The sequence below is a fragment of the Danio rerio genome, chromosome 5 (genome assembly GCF_052040795.2).
Source record: "Danio rerio strain M-AB ecotype USA chromosome 5, GRCz13ab, whole genome shotgun sequence".
Taxonomy (NCBI): domain Eukaryota; kingdom Metazoa; phylum Chordata; class Actinopteri; order Cypriniformes; family Danionidae; genus Danio; species Danio rerio.
This window is the reverse complement of record NC_141025.1, coordinates 47039230-47066731: the sequence shown is the minus strand read 5'-3', so window position 1 is coordinate 47066731 and position 27502 is coordinate 47039230. Positions and strand designations below refer to the sequence as shown.

General features: G+C 35.5%; 1 protein-coding gene across 5 annotated transcripts in view; it reads right to left on the bottom strand.

Annotated features, from left to right (window-relative positions):
* adamts3 (ADAM metallopeptidase with thrombospondin type 1 motif, 3) overlaps positions 1–27502 on the bottom strand; it is a 214793-nt gene that overhangs the window by 159844 nt on the left and 27447 nt on the right. For all 5 annotated transcript variants that reach the window (NM_001287096.1, XM_087251131.1, XM_087251134.1 and 2 more), the window contains 1 exon segment: positions 16268–16424. In NM_001287096.1, the coding sequence (NP_001274025.1) occupies positions 16268–16424 (157 nt within the window).

Genomic DNA, 27502 nt, shown 5'->3' with positions numbered 1-27502 from the left:
GGGAACAGTTGGGTGCCAAGTCAGTGCCTTGCTCTGTGGGGTGGGGGGTATTTACTTCCAACACCTACAATCCCTGCTGTTGCTGGGACTCAAACCTGCAACCTTCAATTACAAGTCCAACTACCAAGAAAGGAGCCTCACCATCAGGAAATCGAACCCTGCTTATGCGACAGCTGAAGACACCGTCCACTATACTTATGAGAGCTGGCTGTGAATATTAAGATCTAATGAGGCAAGGAGTAAAATGTTGCCCAGGACATTAATTTGGCAATGAACTGACCTGATGTTGTTCCAAACCCCCCAAAAGTTGGAAAAAGTTTATCTTTGTAAAAAAAAATAAATGAATAAATTCTGCCCCTCCATTGAAATTCTGTTCATGCAAAGGTTTTGCGGTGCTTTAAGTTTTGGCTAATTTATAACAAAAACATTCAGATATATTGGGTAGGATTTAATATTTAGTTTTTTTAGACGAACAAGAACATCAAAGCACCGTTGCTTGCTTTTAAAGACTACAAAATGTTTCCTATCTTGTGAACATAATTTGAGTAAAAAAAAAAACTAAATGCTTCTTTTATCATCTACTTTGTTAAAATCCCTGATCAAGAAATTTCCAATAGCATCGTGATGAAATCTCTGGCAACAGTCTTCTACAAGCTGTTAATCGGCTAAACTACAAAGTGTTTTCTAAGATGATGCCAGACGCCTTTAGGCAAACGGAAAAAAATCATCTCCTATCACTTTGTTTATACCAATTACCACTCTAAGAACTTCCTACTCACAAATGCTGGCGCAAATGTGACGTGCTTATGTGTCAGTGGTGGATTTCACTGTGATCATGTGTGCTGGGAAAGAGACTAGCGTTCTATTTAGTCCAATGAAAAGGCACTTTAAAGCCTTTCATTCCTTATGTGGGAAAAATATTTATGTTAAAGTCTTTGACAGCACAATGGGAGAGGAGGGGACTTTGGAATGACTCTTTCAGGGATGCCATTACTCACAATTTAGCCGCTTGTTCACCGCTTAACCACATAGCTGATCCCTAATGTGTCAGAAAAGCCAACTGTCCATGCTTCTGGAGCTTTCACTAAATTAATTCAAGGCCTATAAATTGTTGGAGACAACAGATGGTCTTTACGCTTAAAGAACCTATAGTGAATCTAAACTGCTATCCATAATGGTACCTTCAAATAATAACCTTGTTCCCCTTTCCAGCCTGTAAAAATTCCTGAGAATATGAGGAATATAAAGGAATGAAAAGAATAGTGATTCCCTTGAAAAAAAAAAAAAAAAAAAAAAACTGGTAGAGAACAATGAAAAAAGGATTGCTCTTGTATCTGCTCTATTTTAAGTACAGTGAGAAACAATTTATATAGTATTTAAAAAGGTCAAACATTATTTTCTTTAATGCAATTTTTGTTGTTACAAATGTCATTCAATTGTCAATCATACAATAAAAGTTAAGTTAAATTAAACTTAAATAAAATTATTTAAAACAACATAATATAGTTGCAATATAGCTAATATGCTGTATGGACAAAACAGTTGTAAAAATATTTATAATAGTAAATATATATATATATATATATATATATATATATATATATATATATATATATATATATATATATATATATATATATAAATAAAAAATTTTTTGGTTAATATTTCATTTAAAAGGCTCCTATTTTGCCCCTTTTACAAGATGTAAGGTAAGTCTTTGGTGTCTCCAGAATGTGTAAAGTTTTAGCTCAAAATACCCATGAGATTATTTATCATATAATGTGGCATCTAATTATTTTAGAGTCTGAGTACTAAAAAACTGTTTATCCCTGCCCACCGCTCCGACGTGAATGTCTGCTTCTCAAGCCTCATTCACATTACAAGTGACTCGACAAGCGACCATTCATTTTAATAGAGAGTGAGTGACTTCTGCAAATGAAGAGCACCTTTCTTGAGCAACAGCCAATCCGCTTGATAAGTGATGACGTGTTGGTGATTATTTTTTATGATCACTTTTCATTCATATCACACATTAAAGTTAATTTTATATAAAGTCATAGTGCACACAACAATCTATGGGCTTGCTGCATCACAAATACCAAAATTTTAACAATTTATAAAAAAATTTATCACTTTCTGGCCGTTGGATATTAGGCATGTACATATATATTGCGATCGTGATTTTTGAATGTATTAAATCACTTTGTACACGTTTATTATTACCATTTCACGAGTCTCCCCATTCAGTTGAATAGAGCGCTTGGACCCGGAAGCCGCTTTGCATGACGTCACACTTAACAAGCGGATAGGAGCACCAGTAGAGCTCACATGATCTTCTCACAGCTCGATAAGAGGCCAGTTGTATTCTACATGCTGTAAACCTACACAGACCAACGTTAACAGCAGGTCACCACCCAGAGAGACAGGCAGCTTCTAAGTCACTATAGTGTAAATGAGGCATCATGCGTTACGTCAGATAAACAGCAGTCAGTGGTCTGTTTGAAAAACCTTTAAACTTATAAAATAAATTGCTGATCACAGAGACTGATCACAGAGACTTGTAACATATGTTTTTAATTCAAGTTTCTTTGTAAAATATATTCTGTAGATGTGTTTAAATTAGGGATGGGAAGATTAACCGATATGTATCGATACGCGGTTATGCGCGTTCACGATGCGAGTGCATCGGTTCAGCAGCAGAGGATGAATGAAATTTTGGAAGCAAATCGAGATGCATCGGTTTTTGCGAGATGCATCGATTTTTCCGAGATACAGCTTATATTTTTAATATAGAATGTATTTTTTATTTATTAACAAGTGTTGTCAACCTGTTTTTGGCGCATAATTTAATCGACCTACATAAAGTATGCATTAGCAACGGATTTGCGGATGTGCACACACTACAACTCAGTGTATCAGGTGTGCTGATGAAGCTAGTGGTGCGCCCTCAGAAAGCGCGAGAAGCAAAACAAACATTTTATTCCTCACTGAGTTTTAAATCTAAAGTATGGCAAGCAACATTATGGATTTAAGGATGGACGACATGACAGGACAGATGCAATTTGCAAAATGTGCCGCGCATCTGTAAAATACGCGGGCAGTACGACTAATCTGATATCTCACTTGAAGCGGCGCCACGGTGTTGTTGTGAAAGCATCTTCCAGTGTTTCTGCATCCCCGGCTTTCGCACTGCTTCAACCAGCTCCAAAAGTGGTGAGAAAAGCATTGCAAGTTTTTTTTTTTTTCCATGCGCAACAGTTCTGCTCGCTCTACGCCAATAACGAATGCTATTGCATTGTTCATCTGCAAAGATATTCAACCTAGTGTCACGGAGAACGAAGGTTTTAAACACCTCCTCCTGTTAATTTTTATTTAATTATAATAATAATAATATTAATAATAATAATGATAAAAATAATTGGGTGTCACAGTGGCACAGTGGGTAGTTTGACCACCTCACAGCAAGAAGATTGCTGGTTTGTTATATTTTTATTAGCCTGTTGTTTACAGTGACAGTGATGTTTCAAAGCAGCATAACACTGCTAGTTCACAACCTTAAGTTGTGAATAATCAGTGGCAAAATATATCTTTGTAAAACTTGTTTTCATAGTTGAAAAGTTAAATCACAATTCTTGTTGTGCAATGCTAATTTTATTTATGTTGAAAGAGTGCAAATATATATATATTTTTTTAATATATATTGCACTTATACATTCTGTTTATCTTGAAAATACTTAAATAATATGTGCTATATGTTCTAAAATGGCCCTCTACTGTAAACTGACACTCTGGCTCTGAGAGAAAAGCCAGTTTGTAAAAAAAAGTCTTGGTTTTGCTTGGTTTATAAATAATCAAACTCATTCAATGGCACAGCATCCTCTTTCACATCATCTCATAAACTTGATCTAATTAGTTAGTGCTGAAATATCGCATCGTATCGTGATATGGGTGTGAATCGTATCGTGTTGCATCGCAATATGTCACAAATGTATCGCTAATATATCGGATCGTATTCTTTGTATCGAGATGCGTATCGGATCGGCATTATAGCTTAGATGCCCAACCCTAGTTTAAATGTTATTAAGGAGACATTAGCACCTGTCAGTCCATTCAGTGGGCGGGGAAAACAGCACTTCTACGTCATGTTGTGGTGGGCCTTAAAATCACTAGGATTTGGATCCTATTTTAACATCAGTAAATTTTAAAAATGTGAAGTTTATATCACTCCAATATCACACACTACGCCTACACACAGCTCTGTCCAAACAGCTTACTAAAGTTGGCCAAACGCATCCAGTGGTTCTCAATCCTGGTCCTCCATTTTACATGTTATATGTTTCTCTTACTTCTTCAGAGGCAAAGTGGACAACACAGGAAATTCTGCCATGATTTCAGTTAGAAAGAAGTGTTCAAAATCTCCTGGTTACAGTAAAATAACCCATCACACTTTTTTTTCCAGGTTTTGTCTGAAGATGCTGCAAAGAATGTAGTGCGGATATTTATTTTAAATGAAGTGAACTTCCAAGTTCAGGCAGTTTCTAGTGTGCAGGGGCCAGGGAGTAGAGATTAGTGACAGCTATGAAGGGGACATGTCAATCTGAACACAATTCCTTCTCTTCTAAGGAGCTGGTTATAAGGCATGTTTAACAAGAGAGAAATGCAGAATGACCAGAATTGAACCCCTCCTCTAAAATAGCACAGTAATGAGGATAGGATAATTAAATTAATGATATGCAAACCTGAAGAGTTTAAACTGCTAAAGAAATTGTTTCATTACCACTGATAAGCGGATTAAGGTTGACAAAATGTCTCAGTCTTCAGCCCTCAAGTCGCCCTCAGATGACAGCTCGCTTTATCTGAGTGTGTCGGTCTCATGTTTTATATTCCGCTTTGACATTTTCTGACATCATACACTTGTGCCTTGTGGAGGGATTAAGTACAGTATTTAGGTTGCTGCTTTCATTTCCCCCTGCTGCTCGTATTGAAGGCTCCCGCAATTTCATCAAGCTCAGTAGGCTCAGTTTCAAACATAAACAACATTGAAAAAAGAAAAGTTATAACTCAATATCTTCCAGACCTAATCCGTCAGGGATTTTCAGAGCTTGCGCAGTGTCTTTCTTTCCTCCTTCGTTTTTTGATCGAGCATGTTTAATTTGAAAGCATAGCAACTGCAGCAATAGACGCCGTACCAAGCATGGTAAACCTCGGCTGTTAACCATCGTAATTGCTATTCCCTTTGGTTAAACTCATCTCTCCAGGGGCTGGAGCTAATCTTTGCAGTCAGTGACAAATCACCTAAGGAGTAAACGGGACATGCACTGCAACCAAGACAAAGTAGGTGTCCAGGAGCCTGGTTTGCAATTTACGCTAAATGGGTTCATCAATGTCCTGATGCTATCTGTTCCCACAGACCTCATGACCTTTCAGATTGATGACTCATTAACTTTGAGGGAGACCGAATTTAGGTTTAGGTGACAATTTCTGATTTGTTATTGTAAACTCTTTGGGAAGTCAGTTTTAATTTCACAGTTGCACATCAAGTTGCTTTGTCATTTAGGAGCCTTGCTGTCATCTATTACAGCTCCTGCACACTGACATGTTGATAAAGCTGTGCGGTAACGGTGTTAAGCAGATAATGGAGTTGTTCCACTTGCTTTTAATATGGGCTCCGACGTGCTGGTATTTTATCTGCATGAAAGCCAAAATCATTAAGGGGCACTTTCTATTGCATGCCCATGGGGAACACTTGCCACTATTCACAACCGAAACTGTGTTTGTATAGTATGACTTGAATTAAAAAAAGAAAGAAAAAAAAAATTCATTTGGCTGATTTACTGGGCAATCAGGCTTGCTTTAAGAAGAGCTCAAGATCACAGAAAGAGTTTGCCTGAATAAAACAGCATGGCTTGGATTATACACACTGAAGGGAGGGATGGCCCGTTGCTAATCTCATTAAGGACTAAACTCATTTTCTTTATTTTCCATGGTCTTTCTGAATATGCAATTATGATTGGCTGAAATTTGTGCAATAAAAGTTTCATGTACTGTAGTTCCAGTCAGTTTATTTCACCTGTATCTTAATACATTGCTTCCATATACAGTTATTTACAAATGTTTTGCCACAAATTTCAGAAGCCTGAGGTCCGTTCTTCGTACGTGGATTACTCAGCTGGACTTGGTTAATGAAGATTTGACACGATCCAGGATCGTTTCGTTTTTCAAAACTGATCCGAGAGTTGTTGGCATAGCAACAGTTCTGGTAGCTCAAACCTGGTTGGGAGCAGGTTCAATTCATATAAACAGGATTAGATCGGGTCAGTTCAAGCAAAGATAATACAGAAAGTATGTACCGAATTCTGATATTTTCTTACAGTAGTAGTTATAAATATTTTAACATATATATATAGTTATTATATATAGTTAAAATATTTATAACTACTACTGTAAGAAAAAGTTATAGTTATTAATAAAATAAATATATATATATATATATATATATATATATATATATATATATATATATATATATATATATATATATATATATATATATATATATATTAATAAAACTTATGCAATCTGCACCAACGAAATGAAAGTACAAAGACTGCCACCTGGTGATGCAAAGAGAAAACTTATTGATATGAACTTTTTAGATCGCTTTAGATTTGTGAACGATAATAGACATGCACAATATGTGACTTTAATAAAAAGTAATAATACATTTTTGCAGTCATAAACATGTTTTGACAGTTAATATGACAGTGGTTTGATGCTTCATAATAGTTGCAGACGCCTTTATCAATATCAAAATGCTTTTTTAAACATCCAGGTATTCTTTACACAGATTAAAATTCCGGCTAAAATAATACTACTATAATAAGAAAAATACGCTCTAACTCTAAAACTAAATAAATTGCTCTTGACAAATGAAAGGGCCAAGCATGCAGCCCACAACAAGGTGTAAGTTATTGTGTATCATATTTAACAAACCTTTTACTACTAATTTTATGGAATTTAGCTCACATGGATAATTGAATATTAATCAGATGATGTCATTACGCTGCTGTGCCGTCAGCCAATCGTTGCATTGCTGATCATGATTTCGAGGATCGATAGTTCAGTCCATCAAAACACACGCAGCGATCTCAGATCAGTTCATCCAGACATTTTAATCTGATTCACAAACTTGTTGGAACAACCAAGTTAGCCAGAGATCAGTTATCAAGAATAAAAGATCTAGGATCTGCCAAATCATCGTAGATCATTTAAGCGAGCTATCAAGAACAGACCCCTGGTGGCAATTTTCAAAACTCTAGACACAAAATTCATAACCAATGTCAAAATTGCACATTTTCGCAAAATACTTAACTCTTTTCTGCTTGGATACACTGTAAAAAATGCAGGGTTCCACACAATTCATTCATGTTGTTCCAACACAAATCAATTAAGTTAACTTAACACTTTTTAAAAAAATTATGTGGATTGGACATAAAACATTGAGTTGTCCCAATGAAATCTGAAGAATTGTGTTGATTCAACTCATTTTAATTAAGTAGTTTGAACAAGTAAAAAAAAAAATATATTTTTTTTTTTGTGTACAATACACATTAGTCAAAGATACTTTGTTCATTGAACTAAAATCACCTTTTCAATATAATACAACTAAACATCAAATTGATCCCATACAAAACGCAGCTCACACATTACATTTGAAATAACCTGAGTATTCATTTAACTAACATGATGTAACTATCAGCTGATACAAGCGCACAAAATAATGAATAACTGTTGCATTACTGATGCATGGAAACTGATGTGCACTAGATGATGACATCAGATACCACAGAAGATGACCCAACTGGACTACATTATCTCTGGATTTCATCCTTATTCCATTTATATGGTTTTTAATGTTCCATGTACCACTTTATACAGACAATGTTTTCGTACTTGACATTACTGTATGCAAGAAAACTCAATCAAAGCATAACTATATATAAATATATAATCATATATCATGCTATATATCAGTTTTTGATATGGGAATGTGCCGTAAGAAACACTTTTGTTAACTTTACCAATGTTTTTTTTGTTTTGTTTTTGTTTTTTACAGTAAACTTACATTATGATGGACTGAAAAAAACTTCAGTTGAGTACCCTGTCTGTACTGTTCCCTCTACACGTATGTACAAACCATAATGAAACCTGTATCCTACAGTTTAAACAACAATATTTGCTAGTTGTTAATGATAGTTTTTTGAAATGATGTGTATCTTGTGCGTGTGTGATCTAAAGTTAAATTCCTGTAGTATTTGTATGACAAAAGCATAATGTGAGGAAGGCTTTGTGCCGAAACGTCTGTCTTTTAATCACCTGTAAAATGTAAGAAAAAGAAATAAATAAAAACAGTACGAAGCAATTGACTGCGAATCATTACCTTTTTTGAATAATAGCAACGATAAGATTATCGCACCAAACCAAAGAAGTAACTAAAAAAAACGCAAGCGCGCAGGGCAAACTTCAGTAAAAGCATAATGTGAACCAATGATCCTGTGAATGCAAGATTTCTCTAAACAAATGAATGCAACATGCAACATTTTGAACACTGGATAGTGTAAAAAGTAGTGACTGTTTAGAATTTTGACATCAGGGATCCGAAATTTGAGGTAAAACCTGTAAGCAGATTCATCGTTAGCACAACCTCAGCTGCACACACAGATAATCTTTTTAATTTAATTTGAATGAACAGGTTAAAAAACGGTTTACCAGTTATTTTATGTTTTCAAGTAATGGTGTCCTTTTCGATGACCTTGTGACATCTTTCATACAAAGTCACTTTTAAATGAGCGTAAAAGAAGCACTTCAAATAACCATTCATTCATTAATTATTTTCGGCTTGGTCCCTTTAATAATCTGGGGTCGCCACAGCGGAATGAATCGCCAACTTATCCAGCACATGTTTTACGCAGCGGATGCCCTTCCAGCCGCAACCCATCACTGGGAAACATCCATACACACTCATTCCCAAAGTAAAGAGAGTGTGTTTCCTACTGGTGATTTGTCCACTCACCTGCATGAAGCATGCTCAGAATTAAACAATTTCACCAGAAACATGGATTGTTTACTACAAAGTGTCCAATGCAAATGAATAGGAAGTGCCATTGTTAAACAATCTAATGAGTAAGTATTGATGAAACAGATGCATCTTAAGATGTTTCTTAAAAATTGCCAGAAACTCAGCTGTTCACGTCAAGACTTTGGCAAGCTATTCCACCAGACTGGAACATTCTGACCAGACGCACAAAGGAAAATGACAGGGTGATAAATTTTGGGATCCTTTGGAATCATACAAAAAAATAGCTATACAAACCCATTTTGGTGCTTTACTTTCATAGCCGTCACCTATCAACAGCTTGATGATGCAAGCATACCAGGGTTCAAAAAAGACAACGTGAACACAAACCAGCCGAGGGGGGACTATCGAACTTGAGTACGGACCAGGCATTCAAACCAAGTGTGAAAGCACCCTTTATGACCTCACTTCATTTCATAGACACTTCTTTGTTAACAAAATGGCATAATACAGTGAAACAATGTGTTTTTAGCCATTTTCAAATTGCATGAGTTAAATTTACCTGCACTGGCAGTTTTAGGTATACAACTACCTCTGGTAGTTTTGCTGTAAACAAACCTTAATGTGTCTCATCACTTGTTTAGTTTTAGACAGGTTCATGCACACTCAATAGCAAAAGCTTGGCAATTCTCAGTGTTGAACTTGTCCGAAAGAAGCAGTTCTCAAGTTACTTGAGAAACTGTTGTTTCAAGAACCACTGTAGGCTCTGCACTCGTTCATCAGAGTATGACAGCAAAAGCATTTTAAAAGCAATTAGAGAGCATCTGGAGCTGTCTCCTCCAATCACTCTACTTTGCTGTTAAATGCTGATCACTCGGAGCAAGGCTGAAACATGTCACACAAAGCTCATTACTGGAGAGCAGCATGTCTGCACTTTCCCTACTACAGGGGTGTCCAAACTCGGTCCTGGAGGACTGGTGTCCAGTATAATTTAGCTCCAACTTCTTTCAACACACCTCCTTGGAACTTTTTGCATACCTTTAAAGAGCTTGATCAGCTGGTTCACGTGTGTTTAATTGGGGTTGGAACTAAAATATGCAGGACATCGACCCTCTAGGACCCTCTAGAAATATGTTTGGACACCCCTGTCCTAGTTCTATCAACAGCTCAGTGGTCTAAAGACAGCATTTCTTAATTGAGTATACTAATAAAGTAAGTAGAATAACATGTCTTTGGTTATATTGAGAGTCAGGCATATCTGAAAGTGAAAAGCTTTAGTAAGGATACAAAGGCGAGACAAACTGTTTTTGAGGATTCACTACAACTGGGTGAACTAGTGAAGTGATCTAGACTAATAACTGGGAGACTGACTGAACTGAACTGAACTAGGCTAACTTAATGTAAACTAGTGAACTGAACTAGGCTAATATAATGTAAAGTAGTTCAATTCCTGGAGGGCTAAGCTCTGCAGATTTTAGGTCCAACCACCTCCAACTCACACTTGCTAAATAGTGTCTAGTAGCCTTGAACACCTTGATTAGTTGGATCAGCTGTGTTTGATTAGGGTCGGAGCAAAATTGTGCAGAGCTGCGGCCCTCTAGGAACTGAGTTTGAGACCCATGACATAAGGTAAACTGAGCTGAGTAAGATGTCATGACTTAATGACACTCTGTGGCTTCATGTTGAAACAACTTGTATATGAGTAAATAACACATAGGCAAGCACATTTCATGTTTTGGTAACTAATTGATTTCTACCATATTAAAACTATATTTTAACAACTAATTATCTTACTACGTATGAAGCTAAATTACAATTTCTTTACCTTGGCACACTTCAGAAAACCAGGAGGGAATAATGTTTTTTTTAGCAGTAGTGGAACCAGAATATCTTGCTTTTTCAACTGTCACCTTGGTATATATATATATATATATGCTGCTTGTTCAAACTACTTCTTTAAAATTAGCTGAAACAATTTACTTAAATTAGTTATGTTAGCATAATCGATTTATGTTGGGACAACATTAATTAACTGTGTGGAAAGATGCATTTTTTACAGTGCAATCATTAAGAATCATCATTGAATGAGAGTAGGATAAGTGATTTACTTAGAAGCTACTTAATAATTCATTATACTGTATGCTTCAAACGTGTTGCCACACAAAAACCCAGAATAAACAACATCTGGACTGTTCCAGAAATATATATAAATTAGGATAGTCTGAGAGTATGTAAATGCCATGCTCACACTGTGCAATGTAAGCCACAATTTAGTCAACTGAGACAAATCTGGGAAATCCTAAAAGATTCACATAATCCTAGACTAAAATCTGTGGTCTTTGATCGATAGTTTGACATGTTCAGTGACAGTTGATTAATGCTTGTTGCAATTAAATCTTCCTTCTGACAAAGTTTTGGCAGTGTCGGAAGATTTTAGACCCTTGCCTGTAGTTTGACTTCAGCTACAATGAGCATAAAACCAAGAATCAACAGCCAATAACCAAGAATTAAGAGCTGAATCTGATGACTCAATTGGCACACCTTTTAGCCACTACAGGGAATTGTCAAAACAGCTTTTTTCTGATTTTATAATTGAGGTTTGTTTTAAGAAAATGTAACACTATTAATTGTTTTTGTTTGCTGTGTGAAATTATTTTAGAATGTGAATTACTGAATCTGTCAAAGATGGATGATGCCAAACTCCAGAGGAGTTTTCTTGCTTGTCTGTGTTTGACACATCTTGATATCATGACAACCGAGATCTTACAGTCTGACATGGGAATTATGTTTGTGTAGTCTGACCAGATACAATAATTTAGGAAAAATACATTTTAAATATCATTAAATAGTTTCAGCCACACTTATTAAATTTCTGCTGGAATAAATTTAAAATAAATCAATTGCCCTGCAAGATTATATGTGTAGCTTTAGAAATCACACCACTGATAAGTTAGGCACATAAAATGGAAAACACTTAAGGCATTTAAAAGTCATAATCACATGGCTTAAATTCTACAGGATTTCCGGATGATGTGTATCAAATTCTTTCACAGTCTGTCTGAAACAAAGAAATTGTGAAACCAAACCACAGTCATGCTTGGAACTGAAACAAAACAAAAAAAAAATGTATAAGGATCATGAGGATCAACTAAATGCTTTTTTAAAAAAGTGTGACATTCACAGCTATCCAAGAGCTTTGAATAAGGCACTTAGTAGAAACAGAATCACGCCGGTCTGTTATTGCAGGAACATTGACTTAATATTTCCACACACCTACTGTACAGGAGACATGATACTAAACAAAACAAATTGGATGCAATGCAATTCAGACCTTCTGCCAAAACCATTCATAGTCATGCAATGGCCAGATGCTTTTATCTAAGAGAATGACAGAGAATCAAACAAATGACCTTAATTTTGGTGTTATCATCATGCTACATAGTGTGAGCAACTGTTTGAACATTTGCACACTTGCAAATGTAACCTGATCAACATTTTGGTCTTTTCTTAGCACTCTACGCATGTTCACCTTGGGAAGGATCGCTACTCTTGGTGAAGAGGGAGAGCAGAGGCCCTGACCTGAACTCTACAGACGAAGTGACATATGCCTGCAATCAGATTTATGAGACAAAGCACCACATTGGTGGTAACTTTCTTTTCACTTTTAGACCAAACAAGAGACCTAGTACCTGATAAGAGTTTGAAAGTGACCTGTGCAGAAAAAAAACATGGGCCATATTGGAAGCTACACTGGGCTCTCTATAGAAACACAGCACAGGCTGGACAGATTTCCATCTGTTTTAAGCTACAAATATTGTTCACAGACTGTAAACTGTGAGCACTTGCGATCCATATGCAACACCCTTTGCCTTATTTCAGTCATTTAAAACCACTAGGTTCCTGCCAGAGTTCCAATTCAGCAATGTTTAGTACATCTGTCTTGAAGAATCCATCAGCATTTCAGTCAGCAGTAAACCGCGAGTCGTCTTTTACAATTGGGGTCTGTTTCTTAGATTCGTATTTTATTAATATTATTTTATTAGATCAACATTTGCTGGTAATTGAACTTCTGCAATTTAGGCTTTACATTTCAATTCATATTGTAATTGCACTTAACTGGTTCATTATGATTGGAACAGTATGAAAACATACAAAAGTATAGGTACCAGATTGTTATGGGTCTGTAATGCTGCTGTTTGGCACAAATCTATACTTTTGTCTTTTCTGGCTATTCGTGCTGTGAAGGAAATCTGTAGAAGCATAGTCCAGGCTTGTTTTCTTGTCAGTTAACAACCCTATATCTTATTGCACAACAATTATTTAGCTTTTTGTTAAAAAAAAAAATAAAAAAAAATCATTACCTTAAAAATCATAACACCTTAATGGTGTGATGGTTTCAACACCCAATTTAGTTTACAGTTTTGGACCTAATATGACAAATAAAGATAAATATATAGTATACAATTATGATATGAAATGTAGTCTCAAATTGGTTTTCATTACTGCAGTGGTTATTAAGTTATAAGGTTTTAACTTAATAATAATAATTACTATGAAAACAACATTAACTTAGGCTCTCTTTACTTGAACCGCAACCAACAGAAGTGGTCTGGTGACAAACTTTTGGATCGCGACCTACTAGTTGATAAACAGTAGTTTAAATTCTTGTATTTTCAACAGGGAAGCAACTTAAATCTGAAAGAGCTTAGTTCCATGAGAAGTTTGTCTATATAAATGGCTAATGTGTTTTACGGAATTCACATAGTTGTTTTTTTTTTTTTACAAGTTGTAAGTGAAAAGTCACAGTCGGTTCGATAATGGATATATCCATGGTTCACTGACCAAAAAGAGAAGGGTTGTCCTCCTCTTATCAGTATAAAGCTGTAATTATCTAAGCAACAGGAGCGAGAGCATAATCATCCCCGCCTACGTCATGCTTCCCACCTGGCACAATGGAATGCCACTACATTGTCATAGCAACCGCTACAACCACACAAGCACTTGACCCTTTAGAGGCGACTGAATTGAGAGGAAATCTCGAAAGGTCGTGACTGCACAAGGGGCTTGACTTCCCAGAGCCCCCCACTGTCCCAATGTGATTATAAAATTACTTCAACAAAAAAAGTGTTGGCTGAGAATTGAAAGTGCTGTCAGTCATTGACACCATTCAATTGTAGTGTGTAAAAAGATTTGTGTGATCTGGTTGGCGAAGTGGCTGTTCATCAGTAATGGACTGGGCCACCTACAAAGAGTGACTGACTTCAGACTGTCTGGCATGTAGCACTATATCATACCAAGGTTATTATAGTTTTGCATAACTACATTTGCTTTTATTTCAGTTTTTTTTTTTTATTATTCTTATTTGCTATACATTTCTGCTTCGTTTTAGTTCATTTCATCAACGGTTTTATTTTGAGAACACATTTACACTACTAGACAAAGTCTTGTCGCCTATCCAATTTTTAGGAACAACAAATAATAACTTGACTTCTAGTTGATCATTTAGCATCAAAAGCGGCTTATATGAAAGATAAAGGCCTTTTGGTTATGCTTATTTTACCTAAATTAAATATGATCATGCCTTGATTTTTAATTATTTAATTAGGACAGTAAGGGCTGACTTTGCTTGGACAAATAAATAAATAATGTACAGTATAGAATATAAAGTCATGGTGCAGTGAAAAAAGAATTAATATTATGTCTTACTCCAATGAGCTTGGAGGACTGCATCCATACCTCTCTGCAATGACTCGAATAACTGAATAATAAAGTCATCTGGAATGGCAAAGAAAGCGTTCTTGCAGTACTCCCAGAGGTCATCAAGATTCTTTTGATTCATCTTCAATGCCTCCTCCTTTATCTCACCGCAGACATGCTTAATAATGTTCATGTCTGGTGACTGGGCTGGCCAATCCTGGAGCACCTTGACTTTCTTTACTTTCAGGAACTTTGATGTGGAGGCTGAAGTATGAGAAAGAGTGTCATCCTGCAATCCACTCTGCAAATCTCTTGCATGCCCTATAGTAAATGTAACCCCAAACCATGATTTTTTCTTCACCAAACTTGATCCATGTGGGTTCCAATAGGTCTTCTGCAGTATTTGTGATGATTGGAATGCACTTCAATAGTAATTCATTGGAAAAAATGACCTAATGCCACCTTTCCAAATGATCAACTAGAAGTCAAGTTATTATTTGTTGCTCTTACAACTGGGGTCGACGAAAAGACTTTTGTCAGGTAGGGTATATATTTTAATATATTTAGTTTTAGTAATTTTACTTTAACAGAGTTAACAGAACACTACCAGTGTCAAGTTGGGTGTCTACAAAACAAACTCTCCACCTGTCTGGTGGCAACTGGAGAAAAAATATACAGTAAGGTAACTGTTTTAGTCCAAACAAAATATTTTCTTTATTCATTTAATTTTTTCTCTCTCTTTTTATGCACTAAACAAGCACTTTTTCAATGCTATTCAACAACACAACAAGTATATTAAAAAATTAATAAATATAAATTTAAATGTTTATATGATTTAAAAAAATGTTGCTACTTTCTACACTCTCAGAAATAAAGGCAAGCAAACTGTCACTGAGGTGGTACCTTTTCAAAGGGTACAAATTTTAAAAGATCCATATTATATGTACATATTAGTATCTAAAAGGTACAAAAGTGTTCCTCTTCCAATGATTATGTACTAATATATACTTTTGTACCACCCCAGTGACAGCTCGCATACCTATATTTCTGAGAGTGTAGTAGCAAGTCCCTAAATCCAGACATTCAAGCAATCATTGACACTGTATGGGAAAAATACAATTGTTACAATTATTTATTTTCAGAAATTCTAAAGTAAAGGTTCAAAAATAATGCTCACTTAGAAAAATGCATATGGATGCTTTACCAAAAGAGATATTTAACTTAATCAAATATAAATAAGGTGCAAATATATGAACATCAAAAACTTATATTATATAAATTATATAATGTTGACTGAGTTTAATTAAACTGTTAGACTCATCAATAAACAGCAACAATGTTTGAATTCCTGAACTGACATCAAACAAATTAAGCGTTATTACAAAACCATCTACATGCAGCAGGAAAATGCCAGGCCTAAGGCATGCACAGGAAATGGGACAAGGCTAGAATAAACAGATAAACATAAGACTTTAATAATCAAGTAGTACATACCGATTGGCTGGTAATCCAAAGAGATGTCTGAAGGAGTTTGCAATACCGCAGACCTTCGATACACTACATGTACTCTTCCTCTCTCCTCGTGTTCCTGTGTCCCTTGCTCCAGAGGCTCAATGAAGTACTCATCAGAATCAGTACGGATCATTCCAGCCTTTTGGAAAACAAAATAAGACTGACCGTTAGCAAAACAAAACAAAAAAAAATCAATAAAAATAAGAGGAAATTGAAGTTTGTATAATCAAGGAACTTACAAGAGAACAAATCTATACTGAGGCAGATGTTAAAGTACTAATGAGATATATTAATAACTGTCAGAAGAACTGTGGTGACAATAAATCTCACCACTTTTGTAAATGCAAGGCTCCTGCCAAAACATCATATGGTGTTTGCAGGAGGGCCAATGCTCAATTTATCACTCAGCTCTCACACCCCCTCTTTACCGTTATCTTCTCATCTGACATGCGCAAAGACTCACAACATATGGTACTGAACACATGCATCACCTAACAGATTTAGCAATGCCTAAAAAAAAGAAATAAAAAAAAAACTTGACTTGTGCAGATAAATCATAGTCCAGTATGTTTTCATGATCAAATATCTTCTGGAAGCTCTGATAATAGCAGTGCTAAACATTTGATGAACAATCATGAACTTTAATCTCCTCTTGACTTTTTACTCAGCCTCCAATTTGTTCCAAGATTAAATGCATCTTTAATTCAAAAAATGCTTTCGGGGAGCAAAACTTATTAACACACAAGTGTAAACAAAACTTGGGTTTCCTGCATAACTAAGTAAACTAATCCTGTTTCACTTGACTAAATTCCCAATAGATTCCTTCTCTTTAGCAATGAGTAAGCATGCCTAAAGCAGGAAAAACAGTAAATAGAAATCAAACAAAGCATCCACTTAAATAAAACAAAATGCTAAATCCTGTCTCACTCTTTAGGAGATTTCTCAGCAAACTTTTTTTTGTATGTGTGTCTTTAAAAGAGTACTAATAAGTGTCTAATAAACATCAAAACATACACAAAAAAGGCTAAATTTGGGCTCTCTTTGAAAAAGTAATAGACCTCTAAGAATACCCTAAAAATAGAGTAGTCGTCAAATAGACATTTGATGACTGGTCTAGTTTTCCTCTATTCTTAGACATCTATTAGCCCAAAGGAAAATCTGAAATATGTTTTGGCATGCTTCAAAAATAAAGATAATTTAGTTCTCAAAAATGTTTTATTTTGATTATGTTTTAGTTAAATTGGTCTTACACTTCGTATATTCAGCATAGGATATGTAATTCCGGTACTTTTACCATAAACGGACATATCAACCATTTAACAGAGGCTAATATTTTAGAAATTATGGGATGTGTTAAAAAAAATAAACAAATTGAGTGTGTTAACTAGAAAAATTAGGAGTTAACATTTTTTTTTCTTGGTGGGGCAGTTAAAGGGTTAAACACTGAATTTATTGGTGGGCTAGGCCACTGTATTCTGAAAAAATGTTTTTGCCCAGAACCTCCACTGGTTGCAACATGCAGTTCAGAATATCTGGTATGTTCAATAATATAACTTTTATGGCAAAGAATAAGTACTTTTCTTGGTTATAAAGTGAAATATTTCAAAATAAACAAAAGAGGCTGAGAAAAAAGTTCATTTTTTTTGGAAGTTTCAGATGGCATTTAGAGGTTTTTGCATCTAAACTTTTCATATACAAATAAATAATCGTAATATATGTTTAAATACTGTAATATTAATTAATAATCAGTATACTGACAAAATGCCTTTACATATGTCATAGTAATTATTTGAACACATTTACATATATTTGTAATTTTAAAGTGCATTTAACTACATTTATTTACACTTATTTGTTATTTAAATTTTTTTTTTGGGGTATATTTTGAAGGGCTCCCATTTTTCCCTTTCTACAATATGTAAAATAAGTATGTGGTGTCTACAAAATGTGTCTGTGAAGTATATTAATAATAATACATTTATTTAAATGGTGCCTTTCTGGCAATTCAAAGACATCGTACAATAAAACAAGACCAGTAAGACAGCGAGAGAAATAATATAAAAGTATACACAACAATAGTGCAGATACAACTAAGTATTAAAAGCCACCTTAAATACATTAGATTTGAGTCTTGTGTTGCATAATGTAATAGTCAATATTTCTGATGGCAGGTGGTAGTGAGTTCCAAAGCCGGGGAGCAGAGCGGCTAAATGCTCTGCTGCCCATGGACGACAGACGAGTAGAGGGAACAGCTCAAAGTATCAACTCAAAATTCCCATCAGATAATATTGACAGATCATTGCCTGCTGTAAATGTTGGGATTAGAGGAAATTTGAGCTGTTTTGCACCTGTGCCTTTAAATGCAAATGAGCTGGATGTCACTTAAGATTAAAATACCCAGAATCAGTTGTCAGACAAACACAGCAAAACGTCAGACTCAGACATGGATGACACAGAGATCATACATACCACAGTAAGACTGAAGCAGAAAGTTAGCCAGTGGTTATTTGATGTACTTGTTGTGGAGTTTACTCAGCCTTTCTGCAAAAATGAATGGCCTTTTGTGTGAACTATAAAGTTCACAGTGCGCACACACATGCACATGCATGCATGTTTAACATGTTGTGCTGTTTTAGCACATCTACTCACAGTAAAACGTAGAATGCCTGCCATGCAAGTAAATATATGCTGATGGATAGAAATCCATTGTATTTCTGTACAAAACCTAATTTAATGTACACAAACTGTGACTCGCGTTATTTGATTGAAGAAGCATCCTCGTTTATAGTTTTTACTCGGCCCCTCTCAAAACCAGCCGGCCGTCGCCGATTGGACCAAATGCGCAACATTTATTATTATTATTATTATTATTATTATTATCATCATCATCATAATATCACATCTTGTAAGAGATAAAAGCTTGTAAAAGCATGTAAAAACAATACATTTAAAAAAAAATAAAAGATAAATAAAAAAAACCTGACCGGCCCACATTTAAAAAATGGTCCGGCCCTTCTGGCATTTGCCAGAATTGTCAGATGGCCAGTCCGCCCCTGTTTTATACTGACACTGTTGTGATTTCAGTGGTTATGAATTGTATAGGCATCTTTATTTAAGTGTACCATGTATTTCTTGTTGCGGTAACAGATCTTTTAATCCCAGTTTACTAGCAAATCCTGTCCTTGGGATATGCGTTAAAATTAGGACATTATAATATGAGCCTGTCAATTAAAATCGCTGGGCGGGGAAAACCGCACTGCTGACACTGTAAAAAATGATATGACCAGTTAGTCCCGACAGCATGTTTTTAGGTCATTGTAACTTATTAAACTAAGTTAATCATGTTCTAACTTGATTTTATAAGTTGCACAAGCTGTTTTAAGTCAGTTTAACATAATATAAGTTCAATGGACTCTTAAGGTTAATTTGATTCAGCTTAAAAATTTAAGGCAACCAGGATTTGTTTACAGTGTATAAGGTTTATAAAAGCATTAAGTGAATATGATTGTGGTCTTTTACCAACTCAAATCATTGCACTCAGTGTATTTAAACTTGTGTACATTGTGTTTGGAATTTAACTAAATCAATATAAATCATACTAACATGATCTCCATGCCAAGTGATCTAGCCAATATGTGATCATACAAGTACATGTGCTCACTTCTGCAGTGGGAGTTTATCCATATGCTCAGCTGTTTATTCTGTTCTGTGCACGTGAGTGGTTAAGTGTTTTAGTGGACAGTACTTCAAGTGTGTGTTCATGGACCGACCTCTTTGCTCTTTTGAAACAGCCCCTCAGTTTTACCTCCAGCCCCAGAGTCGGCCCCTGGACACAGAACAGCCTCTCAGAGGTTGTGCTTTGGAATGTGTTGGAAGACTAGTACTCACTCTCTCTCTCCCTCTCCCTGGCTGTTTCTCAATATGCGTTCTACAGCGGTCTTGCGTCCTCATGTTCTCGTGTAACGTCATCATCAACAGACAAAGTTCAGTTCCAATACTCAAGACCGCAAGAACAGAGGACGAGTGAAACTTCCCGGATGTGTTTTTGATATCGCGGACGCACCTATGCAGACTTGAGCACCGATCTCGCTCTAGAAGTCCCAGAAGTCATTGCCACTGGAGTTGGAAAGCACAGCATTTTATTTAGATTTATTATTAAAGTTCAGAGATATAATTTATTTAACTTAGATATAACTGAAACAGTGAATATAAACATTAAGGAATAAACACATTAATTGTGTTTCCTTTGCTGAAATTCATATTAAAAAATGTTTTATTTATATTGTGCAACTCATATTTATAATGTTTTTAAGCATAGTATATATTTTGAAAAGGGGAAAAACAAGGAATCGTTGTATGAACGCTGTAATGTTTAAATAATTTTCCATTTAAAACCCGTAAAGGTCACGTGACCATCAGGAAGAACGCAGCATCTCATTCCTCAGAGGATGCGTTCTCTGTTCTCGTGGTTTTCCGAGTTCGTTCTTCCGAGGACACTTCACAAAAAGTTCGTTCTCTGCGTTCTTGGAATTGAGAAACAGCCCCTTTCTCCCTCTCTCTTTCTCTCTCAAATTCAAAGAGTTTTATTGGCATGACTGTAAAACAAATCACAATGTTGCCAAAGCAATAACAAATCATACATAGTCACTCTCTCACTCTCACTCTCTCTCTCTCTCTCACTCTCACTCTCTCTCTCTCTTAATTCAATTCAATAATTTCATTATTGGCGTGACAAATATTACAGATGTATTGCCAAAGCAGTTATAAAGTTGACATAAAAATAAAAAAACATACATATATAGTAAACCACAATAAACAGCAGTAGTAGTAAAATAAATAAATAAATTAATTAATTAAATTATAAATAATATATCATATTATTATTCAATATATCACATTTTAATTCAATATATCATATTATTATTTAATATATAATTAATATCACATTCATTTTTAACAAAAATAATAATAGATCAGAACATACTGTACATTTAACAGTAAACATTTTAGGATAAAACAGCTATTTAGTTAATATGTAGTTGCATCCACAAATGCCAATGAAAACTGTACTGTGCCAAAAAAAAAGGAAGCCCTATGTTAACAGTGTCCAAAAGTGCGGTCAGCTTCTTGGCGGCATCTCAAAAGCCAGGGTCTGTCATGGAATGGGTGTGTCAGTACCCTTGGCAAAGGTAACTTGCACTTCTGTGATTGCACCACTAATGCTGAAAAGTACATAGAGATTGTGGAGCACAACTTGCTGCCTTTTTTCCTGGGATTTTATTGCATATTTTAACAAGACAATGCAAAACCACATTCTGCAAACATTACAGACTAACAGAATTACAGAATAGAGGTAATTGACTGGCCTGTCTGCAGTCCCGACCTGTCTACAATAGAGAATGTGTGGAGCGTTTTGAAGCGAAAAAAGCATCAAAGTAGATGCCCTATACTGTTGCCCACCTTAACTTGTTTGCAAAAGAATAGGACAAAATTACACCTGAAACACTTCATCACTTGGTGTGTTCAGTCCATAAACGTCTTTTGAATGTTGTGAAAAGGAATGGCAACATTACAAAGTGGTTAATGCATTATCATTACTTTTTACTTGTATGTGTTTTCCATACTTTTTCTGATTTAGAGTTTATTTAAAATTAAAATACACCATGTAGATTGTGTTAATGTTTACTTATATAACTAAAAATCTAATTAGGAACAATTTGTTTTGTTTTTTTTGTTTTTGTTTTTTTCATCAGTGTGCTGTTGGCGAATTTTCTTAAAACTGCAAAATCACATATAGATCACTGCATCCATTTGTTACAATAACAGTAGATGACTGCGTATTATCATAAAAATTAAACCTGCTCTCGTTTAAACCATTGGAGGCAAGGAAATAGACCGTGCACTGCATGTGTTTGAGTGCAAAATCAGAATGCTCCAAACATACAGTACAAGTTCCATGTGTTCCACACTCTGATTCTTCCCTGCAGACTGCAGATCACTGCACCCACCACCTGAGCCTATCATAAAATGTCTGACTAGAGGAGAAAGAGTGTGTGACAATATTTTATTTAAATACTGTATGGTTCAAATTTCTCAATGACCCTAAGATCCGGAAGTCTTGAATTTCTCAAGTAAATTATAAGAATATGTATAAGGAATGCAAGAGCTGTTTAACCATGTGAAAAGCAGCTGCCTTTGTGTGTCTGCCATAGACAAATCGTACTCTAATTGGACTGCTGTGCACTAATCGTAACTGACATTACTCTGTAAAGTTTAGGGCACCAAATAAATTGTGAAGGATCATATATGAAAGCTGTCCAAAAGGAAAATTCTGTTTGATGTGAGTATATACTGTAAATCTAAAGCATTAGTTATTTTCTTCACTGTTATAAAGATTAAATAAAGCATTAAAAAAAATGTAAATAAAGATTTATGTTGGCTATATATTCACACTTTTTACTGGTGCTTCCAAGCTTTTTATGAAGTAACTGTTTTCTGTAAAAATGTGGGTTTAAAAATGCTAAAAATAAGCAAATATTTATGTTTATAATGCAAATGAGACTGAGAGATCTGAACATTTGCAGCCATTTTAATCCATTATATCTTATCAATCTGCTGGAAAGACATGCAGAGTTCCTAAACACAATCTTGCCAAAAGGTTTTGGACATCTGCCTTTATACGAACATGAACTTTAATGGCATCCTAATCTTAATCTCTAGGGTTTAATATGGAGTTGGCCTAACCTTTGCAGCTGCAGCATATCATCTTAAATGGGGAAACTAAGCAGTCAGTGAAGTTTACGTTATTTTGTACATTGGATTCCACTTTAATAAAAATATATTAAACAAACTCGATTAATGTAACCATTTAGAAGAAAACAGCATGTCACAGAGTTGGTTCTGTTCCCTCAGCTGAACAGACACAGTGGAAGAAATGGACTAAACACAGAGACTGCAAAGCCTAAATTAACTCAATGTGTGAAGCTGTGGGCGTGGAGTTGGTGCAAATGCAACCATCAGATGTGTTTAATTTAAATGTATATATCTATATATGTTAGCGCGGTCAAAATAAGTGCGTTAACGCATGCGATTAATTTTAAATAATTAATGCGTTAAAAAAATGTACGCAATTAACGCAGTTGCAGGTTTTTTTTACTTCCTGTTGTGGTGGACGTGTTTAACATGCAAAAAATGTGGATAAAACCAAGGAAACACTTTTTGAAGGCAAGTTTCAGTATAAAACAATTAGTCGCATCACCAGGCTCTTCAAAGTTTCATGCAATTTCGGATGTTTCATTTTTAACTTTTGACTTCTGTTGTAAGTTGATACCGCATGGCGAACAGAAAGAAAATCCTCCACATTTCGTGACTCGGTGTTCCTTTAAGGTAATAAAATCACTGCTTAGGCTACACAATAGAATTTTACTGAGTTTAATCTTAATCATTTTAAAATCGGAGTATTGGTGTCTTATGTGAATGTACTCAGAAAGTCTCTGGTGAAGCCGCGAGCTGTCTAAGACAGGGCATTAATCTGCCTTTCAGCATGAGCCTCCAAGTTCAGCGTGTTTCCTCATTAAACGCAACGAAAGCGTATGCTTCGAGTTGTGGTGTCAGAATTTTTGTGAAATATTGTAATACTTTAGGACGCTTAGCAAATTTGATGAACGTGATCATGCGTGTTGAATCTGAGGGGAGTCGCTCCAGTATGGAAGGCCGTTGGGGCCAAAACGTCTGCAGCGCATTGTGTGTGTGTCTGTGTCAGGCCCGTTGAGGGGTGTCAAGGGTGGAGTGAGCGACGTATCTGAGTAGGGGCGTGTGCGCGCGAGACGTACCTAAAGGACAGTGGGGGTGAGTTGCGCGCGACATAGGCTACCTGAAGTGCTAGGAGGGATGCAGTGGAGAGGGGTGTGCAATGTATTTAACGACCGATTTGTGAGAAATTATCATTCATTTGCGGGCATTTGGGAGTCTCTGTGCACTTGCGGGATACTCCTAGTCTTAGCAACTGGATAATTGTAAAGGAGGATTAAGCTAAATTGTTTCTACTCTATAACTAATGTTCTCAACTCACAGCAATAAAACTTTACAATGAGTGTAGCAGTTTGTATTCAATAGTTTATTATTATAAATTTTTCATTTTCCGTATCTGCAATTCCTGTATTTTGCCATTTTTTTGCAGTCCACTTAGAATCCAACATGGAAATCAATGTTTTCTTTGTTGGCATTGATTGTTTTGAAATTTAAACCACATTAACATGACTGTGTTTTAATTTCTTTAATAAATATAGCGGTCAAGCCAGGACCTTGATGGTTTATTGTGGGTATGTTGTTTACATGAAGAAATCTGTGTTACAAGTTAAATAAAACTTCTATTAAACAATTATATTTTGAATTTAAATATTTTTTTGTCTTGCGTTTACATTAATTTTACATTTGAATAGCCAAAATTACAAGTTTCAGTATTTTAAATGCGATTAATTTTTTTAAAAAGGGTGAGTTTAATTAGTCAATTTTTTAATCGATTGACAGCACTAATATATATATATATATATATATATATATATATATATATATATATATATATGATGCAATAATTCTTTATTTCGATAAATGTTTTTTCATAATCGTTAGAAGCCAAAATCGAAACTGGATTTTGGATTAATTGTACAGCCCTATCACATTCATGCTGATTCAGTCTTCCATAATCTTTTGCATAGCCTATCAGTAAACTATGGCTCTGTATAGTAAACACTGCTCCAATTGAAAGTAGCTGCAGGAGATTTACAGCTTATTACAGAGCCAGTTTTACTGCCAAAATGCCCATGAACATCGCCTTCAATTAATCACCCAGCCCTACAACTGACCATAGTTATACAACAACCACACAAGCACTAAACCGGCCTTAATCAACCTCCAGTTTTTTCAGCCGAGATATGACTGCCCATATAACATTTTCTTGAGTGAAGTGAACATCTTTTGACTTGTTGGAATGAATGAATAAGTCAGGCATTTATACAATGTTTTTACTTGTATTAAAGTGTACACCCTAAACACTTAGCAGCCAGGATCAGGAGGTCTTACCCTCCCACCAAAAGTGTACAGCAACCACAGTGCCAAGACATCAGTGTGCCTATCCCACACCAGCTAGGTAAAGTGAAGAGAGAGAGAGAGAGAGAGAGAGAGAGAGAGATACATCCAATTATTGAACTCTATGGGGATAATAAGGAGGCTATTACTGATAAGGGGAATGGAGGGAATTCAGCCAAGACACTGAGGTTACATCATTACTATTTGTGAGAAGTGCCACTGAATTTTAACCACAGAGAGTCATGACCTCAGTTTAACATCACATCTATAGTCTGATTTCACTGTATTATGGCCCTATTACTATAAAGGGCACTAGAATTGACACAGACTAGTGCCGTTTTCACTAACACCTTTTATAGCAGCCACCAACCCAATTTTTGGTCATCTAGGTCAGGGGATTTCAAAGATTAAGGACACACATCCGCCCCCAAGTTTGTCTAATTTCACTCGAGCCCCCCCAGGTACCCCTCCCTCGAGCCAAATAGTGCATGTGCAAACATCATTCACATATTACTTGCTGTATTGAAAGTGCGTAAAATTAATTACATTGAATCATTATTATACAGCTTACCCGATACAGTGTGATGGCTGAGCATGTTTCTGAGGACAACATGCTAATCTGTAATCGGATTCCTGACACGACTAAACGTAAATGATCTTCCACTGTCAATAAGTGTGAGCCATAGCCTACTTGCTTTTGATGTAACATACATACAGAAATGCTGCTACGCAAAGCCAAGTTCACAGAGCTGATTGAGCAACAATTCTTTAATATGATTTTAATATGATTAAGACAATACTCTTGATTGGAGTCTACCATGTAAACAGTGATTTTTAATTACCCTAATCCGAGTAAAGTCATATTTGAACTAAACAGAAATGGAATTAAGGCATGTTAAGTACGCATATAATAGGGGCATTATTGAAGTAAACACAGCAATCAAACTATTGTCGTCATGTAGGACTTTTTGCCTCATTTTGCAACAAGATCCACACACACACACACACACACACACACACACACACAATGCCAAAGTTTTATTTTGTTTTTTCCATTCAGCGTGCGTTTTTAAATTCCTTTAAAGCAACACTCTTCCACCAGTGCTTACTCTGTTTGCATCTCCATATTCGCGCATTTCCCCAGTTTGTCATGGGGGTATGAATGAAATGTTCATGAGTGAAAGTGAAACTGCCGAACTGCAGTTAAAGTCAAAAAATTAAAGATGAAACACCCAAAACTACATGAGACTCTGCAGGAAACGATATTAATCCATTAATGCATTCAGTGTAAGCTGCACGATTAATCATTAAAAACAGCCACGCAACATAATTTTGCAAAGGTTTATAAATCCTTCAAAATCGCAGCATTCAAATCTTTGTTTGAAAAACGCAAATATCAAGAAAGAGATTCAGTCTTCAGTCTTTGGAGTTAGTCATAAAGTTATTACAGTCAAAACAACTATCACGACTGGCTCTCTCACAAACGCACAGAAATTATCAAAACTAAACACTCACAAGGAAAACTGTACTCACACGCTGAAGGACGTATAAAACCAGACTGAACAAAATAGGACTTAAATATACAGGACATGATTAACTGATTACATTCAGGGGTGACACACAGGTAAAACTAATGAACATCAAGGATGGGCGGGAAACAGAACAAAGGGATCACGGCACATGGGGAAGTCACATGACATAAACACGGAGCACATGGAACAACAATAACGCAGAAATCACATGACACATACACAGAACCCTGACAATAACACAGAAGTAGTGGGATAACAGTTTATAGTTTAGATAAAACCCCTGATGTTAATGCTAAAGGTCAAAACCGTCATGTGCTCAAAAATGAAAGTTGTAGGCAGCAAGTACATAATTTAACCAATCAGCAATCAAAAATATGTCCCTAAATAAATAATTCTTCAAAAATGACACATCTAGCAACAAAACAGGACATTTTATGAGTGAATACTTGAATCATTTATTGAAAATGAGACAAAAAATAAATATGGGCTGCACAAATTATAACGTTAGATTTAGACATTTTGCGTTATCAACAACAGTAGTAGTAACAGTGAATTTTTCGCAGAATATTTTACTATTTATTTTTATTCGGCTGATTAT